General features: G+C 37.3%; 1 protein-coding gene across 1 annotated transcript in view; it reads right to left on the bottom strand.

The window, feature by feature from the left end:
* Nucleotides 1-22781, bottom strand: part of PLCH1 (phospholipase C, eta 1) — a 126011-nt gene that overhangs the window by 46918 nt on the left and 56312 nt on the right. The window contains exons 4-6 of the mRNA XM_004682327.2: nucleotides 15108-15237; nucleotides 11345-11515; nucleotides 492-585 (exon numbers count right to left, since the gene is read on the bottom strand). Coding sequence (XP_004682384.1) covers nucleotides 492-585; nucleotides 11345-11515; nucleotides 15108-15237 — 395 coding nt within the window. The remainder of the gene's footprint in view (nucleotides 1-491; nucleotides 586-11344; nucleotides 11516-15107; nucleotides 15238-22781) is intronic.

Here is a 22781-nt window from a genome sequence, read left to right as displayed (position 1 = left end):
AGATTCTAAGTGTGTAACTGTGGGTAACTATAAGATGAGACAGTTACATTAGCAAAATTTGTGCTTCCAGTAAAGCTCTCTAATACCCCTAGGAGGTAAAATAAGTTTGTTGCCAACATTTTCTAAGAAACATATAAGCTTACTAGCTTCATAAGGTGCTAGTTTCATAAGATACTAGTGTTAGAATCAAATTCTCTTTTATAATATTATCAGTTTGAGACTACTTCCAAAGCAGCCATTTGAGAAAAGGCTAAATATTTCTTGCCACCTATCATAACTAGTGGTATCAAATTAACTTGCTAAAAGTAGAAAACATATATCATTGTAAAAATAAGACAAATAGCAATGTCAAGACATCTTCTTTGTAGAAAACGTGTTTGCCGGCCTGTATTAGGTCGTTACCTACTGATTTGCTGTCCTAAAAATTTTGCTAGACCTTAACACAGTTGAATGATTCAAAAAGAAATAACTAAGAACATTCTTTAGTTTACCTTCTATGCCAAGAACATTTTTCGCCTTATTTTCTTCAGAAACTTCAAATTTCCTTATGATGTCAAGACAATAGTCTGTTGTCACATTATTCATCTAAACAAAACAGAACATGAAGAGAACACCTATAATTTCATATTTGTTCCTTTATACTAAAAATGAGTGCTTACTGTAACACAAGAGTAACTAATATGGCATTGGAAGAAAAAATAGACATATAGATCAATGAAGCAGAATTAAAAGCCCAGAAATGAATCCATGCATGTATCAATACCTAATTTTGTTGTTTTGACAACAGACCATATACTGGAGAGTGTCTCTTTAACAAATGGTGCTGGGAAAACTGGGCAGACACATGTAAAATAATGAAGTTGGAACACTAACTTCATACACAAAGATAAAATCAAAGTGGATCAAAGATTTAGATAAAAGACCCACAACAATAAAATACATAGAAGAAAACAGAAAACACTGGCAATATACTTCATAACATCACTACTAACAGAGATTTTAGAGACTTAACCCCTTCTGCAAGAGAAATAAAAACAATTGGGATTACCTCAAATTAAAATGCTTTTACCACAGCACAAGAAAATGTAAATAGATTAAAAAGACATCCTACTGAATGATAAAATATTCATGTTAAACATTGACAAGAGAGAATAGTCAAGATACATAAAACTTATTCAATTTAACAGTAGAAAACCCAGTTACTAAATAGCAACAGGCCTGAATACTCTGTTCTCTAAAACTGATATCCAAAATACCAATAGATGTTTAAAAAAATTGTTTTTCACTTTTAATGAGGGATATTAAAAACAAATCAAAACCTCAAGAAGATAACATCTCAAACCCATAGGAATGGCATGTATTAAAAAGTCTCCTAACAACAAATACTGGAAGGTTTAAGAATTAATGAGGAATAATCCACTTTCTGTGAAAGTTCAAGTACTAAGGATTGACTCAGGGAAATGCAGTGAAAACTCATAATGAGAATTGAAATGTAAAGAGTCTATTAGCCTTGTTCATCTTTCTTCAACCCCTGGTCTCATGTAATTAACCTCCCCACAGCAAATTCTGCATTTAACACAAATTTTCGAGACCTCACTTAAAAGTGACACTACACGAATATAGATTTTATTATATGAATGAAAGTTGAATATAGGTTAGTATCATTTATGGTCCTTTTTCTGATTCTGCCTCCTGTTTGACATTGCTAAGTGAAGTAAAAAACCGTATTTCTCTACTCAATCCCTCTTTCCTATGAAGCTTACTTGACAGTGATTTACTATCAATGCCTGAGCCACCTTCTGTCTCCAACACTGGTGGTTATTCTTTCCACACCAGCAAACCACTACTGAAAGTGTTTCGGGGACATTGCTGATGACTAAAGTAGAATCTCCCCCTTTCTCGTCCAGAGCTACTTTTCAAAGGAAATAAGCTAACATGTCTAGATTTTTTAAATGACCCAAAATTCCTAACTGTGATGTTAATATTAGTTTTATATACTTTAAATATTAATTTTTTATTGCATTAGATAAAGATTTAGCTCAGTTAGGCCTACAAAACTAACATCCCCTACCCACTCTCATTTTAGTTATGGCTTAGTTTTTCTTAAAATACTATTCCATGTTTAAATTATTCTGATTTTACAAATATTGACTGAGTTGTTTGCATAAATGATTGCAATTTATTTCTTAGAGTATTTTCCTGTTTTGTTAATTGTTGCAATTCCTATTTATCTGTTTAATTTCAAATGCCATCACAAATTCTCCCCTATCACTCTGCTGGTCTCCCTGTATTGTCTTCCACAAAAATCAAAGGCAGGAGATAATCCATGAATTCTATTTTCCCAATAAAAGTCATTCTCCTTCCAGGCAGGTTGAGTTCTAGAACATCACTTGGCTTTTCCTGACCCTATTTGTCAGTCTTAGAGCACTCGAGAAGTAAACTGTTTATTTCTTGCATGTGTTTTTGTGCATGTTCTTGTGGTTTGATTTTTTTTTCCCCCATTCCACACACATCTGGTTAGGGAGAAGATTTTAGATTTTAGGTCAGAAATTGTTCCTGTGATTTCCGGCTTCCAGAATTGCTGACAATATGTTTGGTACTATTTTGCTTCCAATTCTATTCATGGGATTTATTATTCATTACTTTGACTAGAGTTCTTTTTTTTCTCTTTCTGCAAGTGTTTACAGTTTCACTTTATCCTTGGCATTGCAAAACCCCACTGTGACTTATCTCTGCTGGATCTTTTTACATTCACTGTGCTTGGCACACAGTGTGTCCTGCCAGTCCAGACATCGCTATCTTGAGTGTTAATTATGTGTTACAGTGATTATTCCCGCCTTCATGTCTCCTTAGCTTTTCCTACAACTCCTACTTTTCAGATAGTAGACTGGACCTTCTGAATCAATCTTTTCTTTCTGATTTCTACTTTGTTCTACTTACTGGCAATTTTCTCCACTTTTATCTTTTTAAAGATTTCTTTACTTATGCATACAAGAGCTGGGGTACAGGCCAGAGGTGGAGGGGGGGTGAGAGGATTCATCAGAGACAGAGTGGGCAGCAGATCAGGCAGATCTAGTGAAATACACAGATGAGGGGAGCAGCAGGTGAGACAGGAGAGTCTGCTGTGTCTGTGGGTAGCTGCCGGTGGGGATCGGACGCCTGCTGCAGTGGCCATGGGTAGCATCATAGTGCAGTGCTTTAATCTCCTGCACCACCAAGGAGGCCCCACTTCATCTACTGAGTTTAGTTCTCTCCTCTTGCTTCCCCCTGAACTCTCTTCTCTCTTGCTTCATGGCTGCATTTCTTGAATCACTCTGATATGAAAGGCAGGTTTAAAATTTTCCTTCACCCTACATTGCCTCAATTTCCTAACGGCTTCTTATACTACTGGTTCATCTAGGTCTCTGCTTTGTACAGTACAGAATCTCCTCAAGTATGTGGGAATCCTGGACTCAGGTAAAAGACAATGGGGCTTTGGTGGGGGAGGGAGGTGGTGACATAAGATTCGTACACCTGTGGCCTGTGCCTCTGAATCATACACAGTGCTGTAAAACAATGTTACCTCAAGAAAACAACCCACTTTTTTTTTTTAATAAAACTCATTCTTTACAAGTTCAGGACATATTTAAAGCCAAATCAATTATAAATTGGTTGTACGTCTAGTATTCCTGTAGCTTACTTATTGGTGAGGGTCACTGTAGAATTCCCTGGCTGGACTATTTTACAAGATTTCTGACATAAACATATTTAAGGTCTTTTCCCCTTCTGACTGGTATATTAGTTTCCCAGGGCAACTGCAAGAAATGACCACAAACGTGGTCCATCAAAACAACATAGGTTTATTTTGTCACTGTCCTGGGGGCCAGAAGTCTAAAAATTATGGCATGACAGGGTTGATTCCCCCCCCAAAGACTCAGAGAATCTGTCTGGCCTCTCTCCTTGCTTCTGGCAGTTGTCAGCAACTGGCGACTCCCTGACTTAGGGCTCCCTACAGAACATTCTGTGTGTCTGTCTGTTTTTCTGTTACTTCTAAGAACAGTCATTGCATTTGGATTCACCCTAAATTTAGAAGTATCTAATCTCAGCATTCTTAATTGTAACCCTATCGCTCAATAAGGACACAACCACAAGTACTGGGGGTTAGGACTTGGCCTTCTCAATTGGGGTTACTATTCAATCCACTATGCTTACAACAGTCCCGTCAAAAAAAGTTTCCCAGTTTCATGCCTCGAAGAGATAAACTTGGGGGCTGAGTTTTGAAAAAGAGTTGCGGTTCTAATACACTAATGCATTACTGTAAGGTATTCCTTAATCCTTATATTTATTATTCTTTCTGCAAAACAAGATACCCAAGACATAGAAGTTTAACAGCACTACCAGTATCCTTTATGACAGTTAGGTAAGAGGGCAAGCGAAACGGGGTTCTGTTTTGCTGTTCTCACACATGAATTGTTGAGTGGGCATCTGGTCACCTGACTACAGCCAGTGGTCCAGGACAACCTCACTCACATGTCTGTGTCTGTGGTTGGCACTGACTTGTCTGGGGCTCTTTATTTTTCTCATCATTAAAGAAACTAGCCTTCAAGATAATTTCACAATTCTAATAGAGAAGCCAGTGGAATCGTCAAGGCTGCCTGAAGCTTTGCCATCATTTGCCATGATATACGGGTCATACCAAGAACAAAACCATCCAAGATTCAAGGGGTGAGAAAACAGACCCCACTTCTTGATGGGAGATGCATCACAGAAATACACAGTTATCTGCACACCCAGCTCCCATAGTGCACGTGTTTCTGTACAGCATCCACAGTAGGTGCCTGCTGTGCCTTAGTCTAGAATACTGTGGCTCATCCTTCTCTAGCTCAAAATTTCAGTTTTACATCAGGACGGATGAGGGGTAGTTGTCTTGCTGGCTGCAGAGGTAATGGGCAAAGATGTAGAGCCCTAACAACCCCAATATGACTTCCAACTAATATTTGTGTTTTCAAACCTCTGGTCTCGTAGATTTCTTTTTCTTTATTTTTAAAGATGTATTTATTTATGCATACAGAACTGGGGTACAGGCCAGAGGTGCAGGGGCAGTGAGAGGCTTCACCAGAGACAGAGTAGGGAACAGAACAGGCAAGTAGACGAAGTACACTGCCGAGGGGAGCAGTGGATGAGAGAGGAGAGGTCTGCTGCACCGTATGGGTCATTGGGGATCAGACTTGCACTGAAGTGGCTGCGGCTCACTTGCAGTGCTGCACTTTAACCCATTATGCCACCAGGGAGGGCCCTACTCTCCTGTTTTTTAGATGATTGTGTAACTTAATTCCTGAGTCTTTAGGGGTTCTCCTGGGCAAGTTTGTGGTTTCTGGCTCTGTGGACTTGAGCTTTAGAGGGCCTCTTTAGATCAGACAGATTTCAAGGTTCTGTTCTTTCTGTCTTCTCCTTTGTTCTCCTTCTAATTTTACATGGTGGAGAGGGGTCTCTATAGAGGATTTTTGGGTAATTCCAGGAAGGACCTGTGAAGCCTCTCTAAATGAATGGTCACTCAATTTCCAATTGAAAGATATCTACCAAAATAACTAGTTATCTCTCCCAAAAGTCTACATCTAACTCATTCTAAAATTAAACCATGAGTTCCAAAGCTTTTCAATATAGGACTATTTCAAAGAATATGTCATTTGGGAACTATATTCAAGGCAGCAAAAATATTACAAGATGTAAGTACCCTGAAAAATCTCTCAAAGACTGTAATTGTAATTAAGAAAAATGAAACCGAAATCCAGTAAAGACTCTTAAAAGAATGCTTTTATCATAAAGAAAATGCCAGAGAGAGAGAGAGAGAAGCAATAACCTGAAGGGGTAGCTATAAACAAAAACAAGTTCATCATTATTTCTCAGAAGAGCTATGGATAGAATGATCAGGACTCTTACCAATACCTTTCTGGATTAACAAACCAAGAGTAGGCACAACAGACACCTTGTAACTGGATCAGAAGAATCAAGGGAATGGGGGGAGGGGGGCGGTGAAAAGGTAGTTGTCAGGACCACCACAAAGTGGCATTGTGTAAATCTGGGTCAGATGAGGAAAGCTGCAAGAGAAGGACCTCTAGCGAGGGATGGCAAATCCTCCATCACATGATTACTGCAGATGACAGGGTTACATAAATAGAAATCTGCTTTGACTTAGTGACGGAGGCAGCTTAACAAGTATTTCAAGCTATAAGATCACTTTGATATTCCTGTTTTGTTTTGTTTTTTGTTTTTTTTTTCTCTCTCTCAATAGGGAACAGATTGCTAAGAAAGTTTGTCAAGGGAGTTGGGGGTATAAAGTCAAAATTTAACACATTTTGCCCAAGTGCCAAACCATGGATAGAAATACCAAGAGTTATGGCTTGGTTTTTGACAAATACAGGGCGTAAAAATAAAACAAAAGCCCTCATTCAACTTAGCTAATTTAATAAGGAAAAAAAATTTTTAATTGCTACCTAACATTGACTTACAACATAGTTTATGACTAGTGGTATGGGTTCATACCTCTTCTGGTGTTTACTACCACACCATAACCATCACCAAAACACCCAGAGCCCTTCATTGTGATACACTGGGCTCCTCCTCTCTGGGAACCACAATTCTGCAGTCATATTTCCAAGGTGTGCTTTGGTTTAATATCGTCTGTTTTCTTTTTATTCCCCATGTATGTGAAATCACTGGTATTTTGCTTAGCATAATCCCTTCCAGTTCTATCATTGTCTCAGATAGCATGAGTTCACCTTTTGTTATAAGGGAGTAGTGTTCCTTTGTGTACATATTCTACATCTCCTTAGTCCACTCATCTATCCCCAGGCACTGATGTTGTCTACATAACTTGTAAATAATGCTGCAATCGACATAGGAGTGCACAGTTGCCTCTGATTTGCTGTTTTTGCATTCTTCAGGTAGACACGTAGGCATGGGCTTGCTGGACCACATGGTAGATTTATTTTTAATATTTTGAGAAACCTCAAACCTGTTCTTCATAGAGTTGAAACAGTCTACATTACCACCAATAATGAGCAAAGGGTGAGTTGCTACCTCACTGTAGTTTTGATTTGCTGGGTACCGTTATACATAGTCAAACTGACATGTAAAATTAATACCACAAGTATCAGAATATACATGCAGCTCACACACTACAAGGATGTGCAAAAGTCAGGTACAGAAATATAAATCAGACTGGACACCAGAAGCTACCACTTGATGTCTGCTTTTCTCATCACAGAGAATTAAGACTATTCACAATTAGCAAAGGGTTTACAGTTTCTCATGTCTATGATGCCAATGTTATCTTCTTTTAACTACCAAAGTTCTTCTGCTTGACCCAAAGCCACATTAACACTGGGAGACCACCCTAGTTAACTTTGGAACCATGGGCTTGGGAAATGTCAGATCTTTATCTGTGGATGTAAGACAGTGACAAAAGAAAAACCTCAGCCAGCTACTTCTTTCCTAACCAGCACTTCTTCATGGGTACAGAAGACAATAAGAAGCGTATTCACATTTTAAGGATGTCCTAATCAGAAAGCAGTTGGAAATGTCAACTTTTACAGAGTATAAAATCAACTTTTAGAGAGCTTCAGCAAAATAAAAAGTTGACCTGTGGCCAATGTTTGATTTCACATAATCCTTAACAGTATATGTGACCAACAGCAGTATTTCATTTCACAACTGAATAAATCTGTAAAAGTCAAATCCTCTGGTGTTTACACCAATCTTATGCCATCAGAAATGAATGAATTACTACCATATGGATCACCACGTTGCCTCAGATTTGTTCCATTATGAAAATCCCATTTTAAAATGCAAAAGCCCATAAAACTCTTGATTAGTGATACTATTTCCACATATTTGAGATCATGTCCAATTTTTCCCTATTTTAGAGACTGAAAAATGCACAGTTTTATAACTTTTCTTCCTATGCACAATTCTTTCCTCTGGAATAAATTACTAAAAGTAAAAAGGATACATCAAAGTTTATCACTTATGTGAAATTTAACAAAATTATCTTAGAGAAACACTTTCTTTACCTTTTCATTATTCCACCAAAAATATAAAAAATGAGCCCTATGTTTGGTACATGTTTTTTCAACCTTTATTAACATGGTCTTTTGGTTCTAGTTCCTATTTTTTAGTTACTAATGAAGGATGAACATTTTTAATTGCTGTGTTGACTTTTTAACGTGACATTTTATTTATTTCATATGCCAGCGACTCATCTCTAACAAAGAACAAATCTGCATTGGGGCAAGGGAAGCCTCTCCAACACCAGTGCTGCGAAAACAAGACAGCCACAGGCAAAAGAATGAAACTAAAATCACTATCTCACACCGTATATGAAAATCAACTCAAAATGGACAAAAGACTTGGAGGTATGACCTGAAACCATAAAATACATAGAAGAAAACAAAGGCAAACCCTCTACTACATAATCTTCAGAAAAGTCTTTGCAGATTCATCTCCCATCAGCAAGGAAAACAAAGGCGGATATAAACAACTGGGACTAAATCACACTAAAAAGCTTTAGTGTGCTATAGAGTAAGAAGAGACAGTAACCAAAATGAAGAGTGATGATACAGAATGTGAGGGAAAACCTTGCACACCATCCAGAGATCTACAAACAGCTCACAGAACTCAACAAAAAGAAAACCTAATAATCGAAAAATGTACAGAAGAGTTGATGCACTTCTCTAATAAACATTAGATAGCCACGGGCATATGAAAAAATGTTCACCTCACTTATCAGGAAAATGACGATACCACTGCACATCTGTGAGAATGTCCCATATTAAAACAAAACAAAACAAAACAAACAAACAAACAAAAGAATCTGCCACATGACCCAAAAATTCCACTCCTAGGAGCCTACCCAAAGGACACAAAAACACTAATTCAAAAGGAAACCTGCACACCCAGGTTTATAGCAGCACTTTTTTAAATACCCATGATGTGGGGACAATCTAAATGTCCCAGAACAGATAAGATGATCAAGAAAATTCGGTGTGTATCCAAAGTGGAATACTACACAACGATCAAAAAGGATAAAGTCATACTACTTATAGCAACATGGATAGAACTGTAAGGGATTAATGCTAAGTAACACAAGCCAGAGGACAAAGATAAATACTTGATGGTTTCACTTTAGGTGGGACATAGAGAAACCAAAGGGCAGATAAACTTTATAACTGACCCTTACTGACCCTTGAAAGCTGCCCTTAGATATGAAGCATTCAGGAGCGGAGAGGGAAGGTAAAGGGGACAGGACAGAGCTTTGATGGTGGGAGAGCTATGGTGATCACACCTGAGGGGAGAAATGCCAGGTGGGGAAGGGGGGGGCAGACTAACATTTCTATTGAGTATTTTTTCTTGAATAGTCTGTAAAAGTACTTTTCCTAAGAAGGACATTGACTATTTCTTTTTTTGTATGTTGTAAATATTTTCTTTGTTTGTAGCTGACATTAAATTCACGGTATTTAATAAACTGAGCCACATAAATTAAAATTTTTAAGCCATTAATATTGTCCTTTATAATATATGCCTTTTGATGTATAATAATTTCTTTTAATTTATTTCAGTTTATGCCCACATGTAGCTTCAAGCTAATTTAGAAAATTAAACTGGGTATAGGTAATCATGTTCCAGTGGCTGATGTCACAGAACATTGATTTCTGTCTTGCCCCACTAGCTGTGGAATGAGGAGAAAAGAACACATGCCCCCAAGCAAATGACATCCACTATCACTATCCAAACGGACTGGGTTGGTTCCCCTAGTCCAAATGAATTTGAGGTAGTAGTTTTAAACATTTTAATTCCTCATATTGCTGTGCTTCCCAATTTTCTGTCAAAGGGTTTCACATTAATTACAAGCAACCTTCTGCTGGACACAGTGAGAAAAGCATTTCCTCCTCTTTGCACAGATCAGGAAGCTGAGCCTCGGAAACAACAATGATTGAGCTGCCTAAGACTCTTCAACCAGTAAGCTTGCAGGGTGTAGAATACAGGTCTCTGGGCTCCTCTTCTAAGTTCTTCCCGCCTCACTATGAGAAGTTCTCCTAGTGAGAATGAGGGACTATAAGAATGGGAATTAGAGAAGGAGAGATATAGAAAGGATCTAGTCTCAGGGCAGAACATTTCTTCTGTTACATCATTTCCAAACCCCACAGTGTAGATGCTTTTATAGAGGCTCCATTACACAAATATGACTGATTGCATCATTCCCACCAAGAAAATAAAAAACTGAGATAAAAAATGTATAAAATGATGTAAAAATAAACTATTACTTTTAAAAATAATAAGAAATGAAAAAAAAATCATTCCCGCCAATATATAAACCTAGAGGAAATTATGCAAATGAAATAATTCAGGCACAGACAAATGCCACATGATCTCATTCATATGCAGAATAGAAAATGGTCAAAATCATAAAGGCAGGGAGTAGAATGATGGCCAAGGGTTGGAAGGGAAAGGGGGTGACAGTGATGCAGATACAAAGGAGGGGAAGAACATTAATCAAAGCTTCAGTCATGTGGGATGATTAATATGTCCTGGAAATGTAATGTAATGCTCAGTGATTGTAGCTTATAATACTGTATTATATTGCTATCTTTGAAATCTGCTAACAGAGTCAATCTTAAGTGTTCTCACCACACACACACAAAGTAACCATATGATGGCTGTGTCTTTAGTTTGTGGTAATCATTTCATAGTGTACGTGTATCAAAACTTCATGGTGTACACCATAAATATGTACAAATTTTTGTCGTGTATATGTAAATAAAGTTAGAAAAAAACAAAACCAGAATATTCATTTATTCTTCTACTTTAGTGATAAGCAGTGAGAAACAAATGGAGTTTAAGGCAAGATTTAAAAAGGCAGAATGACGATACCACAATTACTGACCACAATTCACCCTACATAATCTCAAATTTGAAATTCATATTTATATATATATATTTAGGGATGCCTTTTGCTAATCAGAACTTAACTTACTAAACTTTCTCACATGACCAAGTGCCAATTTCCTCTCAAAATTACCAATGAGTTACTATATTGTTAGTTAACGATATGTCAGTTATAAAACATGAGCTAATATTCCGTAATTTGTGGGAAAACAAGCATGTCCACTCATACCCAACACATTTAAATTTAAAAACTGTGTGTTTTTAATCACCACCTCTTAAAAGTGCCTGGAAACAAATTACTCAGATAAGATTTTTTGTGGAATTGTGAAATTTACTTTCCTTGTCTTAAATTCAAAGTATGTCTATTCCAATCCCAAGAGAAACCCTTATATTTTTTGATTCAACATTCAATATCTAATACCTTTTGTTCCACCTTCAAAAACTGAGCCAGTTCTTCCACAGTTAGGTAATCTTTCTTGTCACTGTAGCTCAAGAGTAACAAATAAAGGTCCCGTCTCAATGACATCATTTTATAAAAAACGCAGAATTCTTCAAATGTCAGTGTTCCTTGATTCTCATCTGTATCTGCTTCCTGAAAGAGACACAGAAAAAGGGAAAAAATAAGGCAGACAGTGAGAGGCTCTGGAATAGAAAATTCAGTCTGGGGGAAAATATTTACTCTAAAAAGGCTAGCACACGTTTTATAAGTAGTAAACACACATTCTTTTCAAACATAGGGACCCATTTTAAAACTATACAAAATATTGTATAGTATTGTATAAACTATGCAAAAATATTGTCAATAAATTATAAAAAATCACCCTTATAAAAAACAACTTTTCTAATCACAGTGATGTTACAGATAATAAAGAAAACTTTTTTAGAAACAATTAGGAAATGGTACATTTCTAAATAGGAACAGACATATAACACGGTGAACATATTCACTATACATTGAAACTCAGAGACAAAGTAAAGCAGTAATTAGAAGAAAACTTGGAATTTTTAATTTATTAAGAAAAAAGATAAATTAAAAATAAGCTAATAAGTCAACTCAAAAAACTACAAAATAAAACAGCTAGAAAATATTAAGTTGAACAAAATAGAAGGTAGTAAGTTATATAGACAAAAGCAGCAAGCAATGAAACAGAAAATAGGCAAAACACCAAAGGTAAACAGTTAAATCAAAGGCTGTTCTTTTCAAAAAGGAATTTTGTACAAGACTAATCAGGAACAAAAGAGACATTTAACACATGATGATAATACCAGTCTTTCATCAGCTTCTGAACTACAATTCAATCAAATGCAATTTTTACCTATAGTGAATCCTTCTCAGTTCTGCACTGGAATGTCTTATAGTCATTAGCATCTTGGTATATCCTTGCTTTCCCTGCACTGAAATCTAAAAAAAATCCCTCCAAACTGATTTCTAGTTGAAAGTATTTGTTTCTAGTAATTATTGAGCAAGAATATTTTCAAGTATCTTCCTTCTGATTAACTCAACTTGTCATAAAGCCATAACACTGTTGGGGAGGAAGAATGAGCAGCCAGTCCGTTCACCTGGTCTTCATTCTAACTGGACAGCTCATTCGAACTGAACAAAGATGGACAGGAAAAGTATGATATTTTGAATGGCTTTGTAACATATACTTGTCATTTACACTGTTTTAAACCTAACTTTGAATGTTAACTCATAAAAACTTAACTAATAAAAAAATACTTTTAAAATCTTTGTTGATCTTGGGTCAATTCTGGACACTCACTTTGACCAGAATTTAAACCATACCATTTTCTTGTGAAAAACAGTTTAGGTAGGTTAAGATAGAGCTAGGTTAAGCTATAGACTATTGATGCTTTTGTATACAAAATAATGAACCCTGTATATAGAAATAAAACATGCTTAAGAGTTCCTTATAAATTCCTAATTAACTAAAAACAGTAAAATTGGGAAGCATCTAAGAGCATTGGATATTTCAAAAGAAGGTATCTGTACCTTAAAGGATTACTTTAAGAAAAAAATAATCAATTGGATCTGACACTGTAACAGAAAAGCAAAGAATATTCATGTCTCTATGCGATGGTGTCAAAAGCAGTAATAGACTCTTTTAGAAATAATACTGAGCGCCTCGGTCAGCCTGCTCCCACCTTGCGCACTAATAGAACTCTGTTAGGTGCAAGGCCTACATCAGATTTACTGGAGCAGAAGGGAAACAAGAGAGGTTTGCTGCACCATATGTGGGTCAGCTCCCTGGGCAAGGATCAGACTCAGGCCTTAGTGGGTGATGGTGCCTAGACTTAACCCCTAGGCCATCAGGGAGGCCCCGTTGATAAGTCTTTAAACCTAAAGAGAGAGACTCTTAATGTTTTCTTCAAACTTGTCTGAAAGATTAACTTTGAACTTAAAAGACATAATAAAAAAAAGGGAGAGAGAAGCAAATATAAGAAGAAAAAATAAGAACTACGAACAACTATAAACCAGAGACATGAAATGGGGTGGGAAGAGGGCACAGGACTATGGTGACGGCACAGGTGAATTGGTGGTGGCAAGCCCCCAGGGATAACAACTGAGATGGAAAAAATGTACAAAATGAAGATTATTGTAAAAAATAATATATATATATATTAAATACCCTTAATAGTCACACCTCTGGTTCACCCTCTAAAATACTTAGTATATTAGAAATAACAGTGTCTGATGGGGAAAAAAAAAAAAAGGCAGGGAGGCAGGGAGGGAGGGAGGGAGGGAGGAGGGAAGGAGGAGCGAGCTCTGGATCTTATATATTTCTGCCCTCTCAACCAAAAGGTTCCCCAAATTAATTTTTGTAGATATAAATTTTACTCTTCTCTTAAGCTCGGACTACCTAGTTTAATAAGAACCTGCCACTTTAGCGCCACAAGTATCTCCTGCAAAAGGAACAGATGAGCATTGGGGCTCGGGACCAATGTCAGCTGTCACAGACAGTGCCAAGCACAGGCAAATCCTTCCGTATCGTGCAGCGGCAATTCACTGCGGAAAGTCATTTCCCTTCCAAATCCCTCCTCTCGCTGCATTTCTTCTCTACATATCTTACTCCTTCCCCTGGTCTCATGGTCTCTGGTGCAAGAGGTGCAAGTTCACCATAACACAAACCATCTCCAGCCAAGAAGTTGCCACAGGCAGGAGCCCTGGACAAGGTCAGAGGAAGGAGCCAGCTCCCATCTTCCACTCACTGTTGAAACTATACATCTCCATCATTCTGCCCTGACCATCACTAAAGAACAAGTGATTTAAAAATAAGGGTCTTTCCCGGGGCAGAAATAATAATAATAATGAACAACTATATAGCAGAGACATTTTATGGGGGTGGAGTGGGGAACGGGATCAAAAACAGGGGGTTGGGGGGATGCACTGGACTCCCGTGATGGCACACAGGTGATTTGGTGATGCGGAGCCCACGGGGACTAAACAGAGATGGGAAAAGGCACAAAATGATGTAAAAATAAACTATTATAATATTAAATAAAATGCAAAAAACGGGGGTCTTCTAAATGAATGTTCTGCAATGACAAATAATCCAACATTGTATTTTACCAATTAAATTTTATTGGTTCACTTGTGCACCTTTGACTGAGCACTGACTATAACTCCAGCTAGAAGCCAGGGTATGTTTGGGCCCAAGGATTCCCCTCAAGGGCTTACCAACCGGGAAAGAGCCTCCCACAAGAAGAGGCCAGTGAGCAGGAGAACTTCCTACACAGCAGTGACATAGCATGTCCGCACCTCGTGGATTCTAACTTAAGCACCACTGAAACAAAATCGAGGGCTCTTAAGGACTTCAACAAGTGCTGTTTCTTACAAACCACCTGTCTTTATTCTGAGACTCAAAATAGCCTGTGAGGTAGGGAGATGAGATATCATCCCCTCTAAGAGATTTGATTGTGCTGACTCCATTATGTAAGTGTCAGGAAAAGTACTTGTAATTACTTTCTGAAAACAGCAAAAAAAAAAGCAGTCTAGGAAGTGAAAGTTCATGTTAAGGTAGGAAGTTTCCCTCCTCCATGAAACAAAACACCTCTCTCCATCAAAGGAAAATGAAACAGTACTGAGCAGGCAACATGAGCTTCCAAAATGATAAAAACATCTTTTGAACATCTAAGCACATTTTTTTTTAACATAAAATTCCAGTCCAATAGTGAAAATGTACCTGAAACATTTGTCTGACTTTTCTTCGGGGCAGATTGACATTCAGTTTATGCATCAATTGGTGTATCTCTTCAATATTCAATAAGCCGTCGCCATTCTTATCAGCTTCTTCAAAAGTCTGCTTCACCCATGTGCAGAAAGGTCAAGAAAAACACGTGCGATTTCATCAAAATAAAAACTGCTTCCTCGCAGAATGTTCACAGGGTATTTATCATTGACACTGAACTTGAGAAGTAAGTCTTTTCAAAAGACCCCACAATTCACAGGCGCAAACACAGGGGAACTATGGAGAGTGATACAACTATCAAAGGCAAGGAGGCCGAGCATGCAGGGACCCCCGCCTTCCTTGGGAAATCAGAGTACAGCTATGTTGTTATGAGAGTTTCTGAAATGCAAACATTCTTACCCAATTTACTAAAGAATCTCAATGATGTGACAAAACTCTAAATGTTAGTTCATTTCCCCCGTGATGTTTTATCTTTTTCCTTTACAGAATTCCATCTTATGTGAGCTTTCCTACTCCCTTTTCTCATACCCAACCCTAGTTCAGATATTTCGACCATATAATTCAATCTCCCAACTGACTTATCTTCAGATGAGGCCATAAAACCAGGGAGAAATCTGCACAGATTATAAAGATGCAGGTCTTCCTCCACCCGGCCCAGGCCTGCTTTCTCTGCAGGGTTCCCCTTCCCAGTAGCTCAGATGGCTCTTAGCTAATAGCCCTATGGTTACAAGACAAGGACCATAATATGAACTATAGATAAGTTAGAGGTTGCCCTTAAAGCTCAAAAATGACACTAAGAAATTAAAGATATGAGCTGAGTTTGGATACAAAAGACTTTCATCATGTGAACTGAGATTTTAAAAGACATTTAGAGTGATGAGTCTTGGTTTAACATACTAGGGAAGTAGAATTAATGGTAACAAATGGATGGATTGAAAACTCTAAATTACAGCAAAGGAATTTTAAAAAATGGATGATTCACAGTTGTGGGGAGGGACGTAAATTACAGAAGACAGAAATTGCATAAATCCTGTGCTTCAAAATTCAAAGGTAATGAAGAGGAAAGAAATGAAGGTGATGGGAAGAAACCAGTCAACCACAGCAAAGAAAAGCGATAAGTTTAAAGTCCAGGAGTGGAAAGGGGGAACAGGTCAGAGAATAGGGACAATTGACAATATTTGCTTATTAAAGGGAAATAAAAGAGATTTTCATTTTAAGTCAAAATGTTGACTAATTCCCCAGTTGTATCATAGCATATCTATTACTTAGATGATTCAAATTATAATTCTAGGAAATTATGTCTTAAAAAGTAAAACAACCAAGCATTTAGTCTTACTCTTCTAAAGTGAAACAGAGGTGATTTTCTGATTGTAAATGCCTCCTTTGTTCATATTTTGTTCCCTTTATAACAAATGAAAACAACCAAGTAAACTCTTTCAAATGCAATAGTTTAGGCAGTTCTATATGTTCTTCTAACATATAGAAGTTAAAGGGTAATCCGGGACTAGAGAGGAAAAGTGAAGACCAAAAGAGTAAAGTATTTGTGAGCCAAATATTAAAAAGTACCTGGATCTCTCCTTCTTCTATTTTCTGGGCACACAGTGTCTATTCCATAAGCTCTATCTCTTTGGACTGTGGCCACTGCTCTGTATACCCCACAAAGTACTTAGCCAGATCAATGAAATGAGACAAATGACATTTTTTTTCATCTTTTTATCCTTCTATACTTCTTTACTCAAGTCTTTCAGTCTTGAGTCTTGAAAAGAAGTAGGAGCAAATAAACCCTAAATTTGAATATTCTACAGATACACACCATGTGGGGCAGGCCTATGTCTGCAAGGCCTTCAGTGTCAACTGACAATTGATTTAGGGGATATGAGGTTTGTAAGATAGAAATAAATTCAGAAATAGACACTAATTCTGATTCAGTGGGGACCCAGCCCTATGACAGTGACTCACTGTGTCACTTCTGAGGGCTTCCACTTCATCTGTAGTGTCAGTACAACAATTAGATTACCATGAAGTCCCTTCCATGCCTAAGAGTCAATGAAAGGAAAAACCATTCTCTCCCAGTAACTGTACACATGGAGGAAGATACTATTGCAGGTAAAAGACTTCTGATCATCTTAATGTCACTCAAGTCTTCATGATTAAGACATGAGTGACCCAAGAAGCCCTAAATTAATGATTCATGGTCATATACATGATTAACTTAAAATAGAAGTCATTATACAAAGAAAAACTGAGAAAGAAAAAGTGAAAACCAGAGGGAAAGTTTGCCCAGTATTTTCCATGAGACACTAGGAGAATGTCAAGTATTAAATGATACTTAGAACAGAGGTAAAAAAACTATCTGCAAAGGACATAATAGTAAATATTTCAGGCTTTGCAGGTCATTTGATTTCCATTGGAACGACTCAACTCTGCTTTTGTTACACAAAAACAATCGGACTGCTTTTCATTAATGAAATGGCATGGTTATGTCCCAATAAAACTTTAAGATCAATAACTAAGGCCCTCCCTAGTGGCGCAGCAGGTTGGAGCATAGCACTGCAAAGCTCCTGGAGCTGCTTCAGTGTGAGCTTGATCCCCAGCCCCAGAGGTGATCCACATGGCACAGCAGACCTCTCCTCTCTCATCCGCTCCCTCGCTCAGCACTGTGCTTCGTCAGTTTGCCTATTCTACTCCCCACTCTGTCTCTGGTGAATCCTCTCACCGTCCCTGCACCTCTGGCCTGTACCCCAGTTCTGTATGCATAAATAAGTAAAATCTTTTTAAAAATCAACAACTAAAATTTGAATTTTATATTATTTTCACTGATCACAAAATGTTTTTTTCCAACCATTGAAAACCTACATTTAGCTCGGATCCCATTCCAAACTAAGTGGTGTCCCAGATTTGCCCTACATTTTGCAGGACCCCTGATTCACAGGCAAGGTGTGAAGTTTCAGTCCTTCCTAAAGTGACTACCTAATGTCTTCAGGGGGCAGTAATCTTCCTCAAAGGAGCATGAAATAAGATGGGAGACTCATTATAAGAATGGTCTGATGGAGAAAAATGACGAGGCTGGTCCTGGCTGCTGGGACTGCTGAGATTTCAGCCTTTAATCTATCTGAACAGCAACACAAAAGACTTGCTAATCCTTATGTGTCTTTATTTACCACAACAATGATTACTATTTAGAATGTATTACTATTTTACACATGACAGATAGAATTATAAGAACTTTGTGTGTATCAACTTGCTTCATCTTCATGCAACTACATGGGGTGGGCACTATGATTAATTCCACATTCCAGATAAAAACTCTGAGGCAAGAGAATTCAAATAAGTCACCCAAAGTGACACAGCATGTGACAAGATTGGGGCTGGACCCTGGCAGTCAGCACCAGCCTGAGTCTTTAACCAAGACATTCCATTGCTTCTTATAGGTAAGAGAACTGTATCTACCTCCATTCAACATGGTTTACATGAAATAACTTGAATTACACTCTATACTTGAAGCTTTTCATATAGTACTTAAGATTCCTAATTCTCATTATTCGTTCACAGGCTTAATTGAAATGCAATAACAACACATATCCCAAATTTGTTCCCCTCAATTAATAGAATTAAATGCATGTCAATGACAGATATCATTGTTAGTAAGATGGTATCTAAAACCCAATCAAATTCTAATAAATCTGTATGAGAATGGTTCCCTGACTCTAACTTTATGGCTTTATCTTCATCTTTATCATTCATTAATTTCATTTTTCCTTTCTCTCCTTAGTTACATAAATATAAGCTGCTTATAATTTTCCTGCAAAAATATTCTTCTGGGTAGTTCTGGGACACTTGCTTTTAAATAGCATATTTTTAGAATTTGAACTTCCTCAAATGTCAACCTGGTTAACAGAAATAAGAGTTTTCTACTGCCAGTAAAATGGACAAATAAACCAGTTTCAAAAAAACTATTGACCCAAGTTGGTACAAATTCAAATTACAATTTAAAACTTTTAACATTTTAAATGTAACCTTCATGGTATCCACAAAGATTTAACTATAGAATATACACAAAAGGAAATGAGAAAAGATTGACATTTCACTATCCCCCCCAAATCAACTGAACACAAAAGAAAACAGCAATGCAGAAAATGAGGTACAAAAATCTATGTTAAGACATAGTAAACAAATAACATGATGTCAGCAATCAGTATCCCTTATAAGTGATTCCCTTAAATATAAGTGGATCAAACGCTCCAACACTATACTAATATTTATTGCTGGAATACAAGAACTGTACAACATGAGGCTCAATTAATATTAAACACCAAATCAAGTTTAATTAAGGGGAAAAAATGATCACTTCATCCAAACAGAGAAAGTACTGGAAAAAATTCAATACAATCTCATAATAAAAATACTCAAATTAGGAATAGAAGAAAATTACTTTAACATAAAGAGGCCATATATGAAAAAAGCAGCAAATATTATTTTTAATAGCCAAAAACCAAGTGTTTTCTCTAAAATCAGGAAAAAGGTAAGGATCCCCACTTTCACCACTTTGACCCAACATAATGCTAGAAGTACTAGCCAGAGAAATTAAACAAAAGAAACAAGATATCCAAATTATCTCTGCATTTAGATGATATATATTTGTAAAGAACTCTAAAGACCAAACAAAAAGTTGATGGAACAAATAACTGACTTCAGCAAATGAGCAGGATACAAAGTCAACACGCAAAATTCAGTTGTATGTCTGTATATGAATAGCAAACAACCTGAGAAGGAAATTAGAAGAACAACTTCCCTTACTATCACATGAAAAAGAATAAAGTATCAGGAATTAACTTAACCAAGAAGATAAAAGATTTGTGCAATTAAAAATGACAAAACATTACTAAAAGAAAATAAAAAATCTATAGTAAATGCAAATACAATGTGTGTTCATGAATTTGAAAACAATACTGTTAAAATGCCAGTATAACCCAAAGCAACTAGAAATTCAGTGTAATCCCTATCAAAAGCCCAATGAAATTCTTCACAGAAATAGAAAACTCCATTATATAATTTGTTTGGAATTTCAAAGGACTCTGAGGAGCCAAAACAATCTTGGAAAAGAATAAAACTGGAAGATTCATACCTCCTGATTTCAAAACTACAGTAATCAAGACAGTGTTGCATTAGGATAACAACAAGCAGACAAATCAATGCAATATAATGGAACCCAAAACAATCCCTTACAAATACAGGCAAATGATTTTTGACATGACTGCCAAGGTTATTTATTTAAAGGAATAATAATCTTTCAACCAATGATACCAGAGAAAAATGAGTATTGAGATGCAAAGGACCAAAGGTGGGCCATTACCTAATACCCATACAAAAATAACTCAAAATGGAACAAGAAAATGAAACTTAGAAGAAAATAAGACTAAGACTTCATGACACTGGATTTGGCACTACTTTCTTATACATGGTATGAAAGTCACAGACAACAGGAGGGAGAAAATGGGACTTCATGAAAATTTTTAAATGTTTTGCATAAAGAGATGTTATAAGCAGAGTAAAAAAGATGAAAGAAAATATGTGATAAGGAATTAATATTCAGAATAACAAGAACTCCTAAAACTCAACAGCAACTAAAGAAAATAATCTGACTCAAAAATAAGCAACAGACATTTCTCGAAAGATCTAGAAGTAGCCAACAAGTACTGAAGACACTCAACATCACTAATCATCTAAGAAATGCATATCAAAGGCACAATGAGATACTACGTCATCAGAATGGCTATGATCAAAAGAATAAAAAACAGTGTTGGTGAAGATGTCAAGAAATTGAACCCTTGTGCACTGCTGGTGAGAATGTGAAATTATTCTGCCACTGTGGAAAATAGTATGGCAGTTATTCGACAAATAAAAAGTAGTATTGCCATTCGATCCAGCAATTTCACTTCCCTGCATTTACCCAAAAGTGTGAAAATAAGGGCTCAAAAAGATATTTGCACTCCCATGTTTACAGCATCATTTCACGATAAATACAAGTGCCCATCAATGAATGAATAGATAATGTGGTAAATGTATACAATAAAATATTATTTGGTCTTGGGCCCTCCCTGGTGGTGCAGCACAGCACTATGAAACTAAAGCCACTTAGCACGAGTACGAACCCTGGACCCGGAGGTGACCCACATGGCTTGGCAGACGTTTTTCTCCCCTCAGCAGTGTATTTCAGTTAATCTGCCTGTTCTGCTCTCCACTCTGTCTCTGGTGAATCCTCTCACCAACCCTGCACCTCTGGCCTGTACCCCAGTTCTGTATTCACAAATAAATAAATCTTTTTAAAAAAAAATGGAAAATCTACAATATACAACAACATGCATGAACCTTCAGGACATTATGCTAATGAAATATAAAACTCCAAAATGCAAAACTCCACACCTATAGCAGTAAGAGGTAGAATGGTGGTTGCAGGGGGTGAGGGAGAAGGGGGAAGAAAGGTGAGTCTCTTCAATGCATACGGTTTCAGCTTGTAGAAGCTATGAGAATCTACATGCTCTGTTCAGATGGGCATTAAAGAAATGTGAGAAGAGTAAAGTACAATACTACACTTTCCAACAATTTGCTATGGTTTTAGAAATAGCTACTTCTCATAAAGATGTTTTAACATATAATTTATTATTATCTTAAATAATAGTGTTAAATTCTCAAATTTAACTTGTAATACAACATAAACCCACATAAACAAAATTCTTTGGCATCTTTCGTTTTTAAAAGCTATGAAAGGGCTCTGAGATGCAAGTCCAACTACGTTTATTATTTTCTCTCATCAGAGCCTGGTTTAGGTATGGACTTGCAATACCGTTCTGGGCAGTGATGAGAGGTAGTCTTTTGGAGGACTCCTGGGAAGCTTTTCTTTTAAGATTTGTGATGGAGCTAGAAGGGATTATGCAAAGCAAAATAAGTCAGAAAGAAAAGATATATTTCTCTTATATGTGAAATACTGAGAAGCCAAACAAAGGATTAGGAACAAGACAAAACTTGTAAGCTGACCATAGACCTGAGGTACAAAGCAGGAGAGCAGAGAGGGGACTCAAAGTGGGGGACGGGGAGGGGGTTGGCAGGAAGAGCTCAAGTTTCTATAGTGATGGACCACAGGTTCTACGGTGGTAAGAGAACTACAGAGGACTGCACCTGAGAGGAGAAATCCAAAACGGTCCAAAAATGAACACCAATGTATGAAAATGATATTATTTTTTAAAAGGAAATAAAAGAAAAATATTTATGAGAAGATACTTTGTCCCCGCTGGACAGGACTGTGCTTGCACTGGCTGAGCTACCACTCAGAGGCAGCCAGCTGAGGGGCCACGCCAACCAGCAAACACGGCTGGCCTCTGGTGACAGTGCTAACCCCAGGATTGCCTCTCTCTGACCTGGTGCTCACCACACGTGAATATCCTCTGTGCAGGCCCTATCAGTAGGTTCTGTGGCTTGTGCCAGAAAATATTCTGGTCTTTTTTCCCTATCAAATATAAGAGTTAAAAAGCAAACTAGGCCCTGCCTGGTGGCGCAGCAGGATAAAGCACAGCACAAAGAAGCTTAAGCCACTTTCGCATGAGTTCGATTCCCGCCTGCCCCAGAGGTGACCACATGGCGCGGCAGACCTCTCCTGACCCGCCCGCTGCT

The sequence above is a fragment of the Condylura cristata genome, unplaced genomic scaffold, assembly GCF_000260355.1.
Source record: "Condylura cristata isolate star-nosed mole 26May11 unplaced genomic scaffold, ConCri1.0 scaffold00014, whole genome shotgun sequence".
NCBI classification, from domain to species: domain Eukaryota; kingdom Metazoa; phylum Chordata; class Mammalia; order Eulipotyphla; family Talpidae; genus Condylura; species Condylura cristata.
This window is presented reverse-complemented; position numbering and strand designations above follow the sequence as displayed.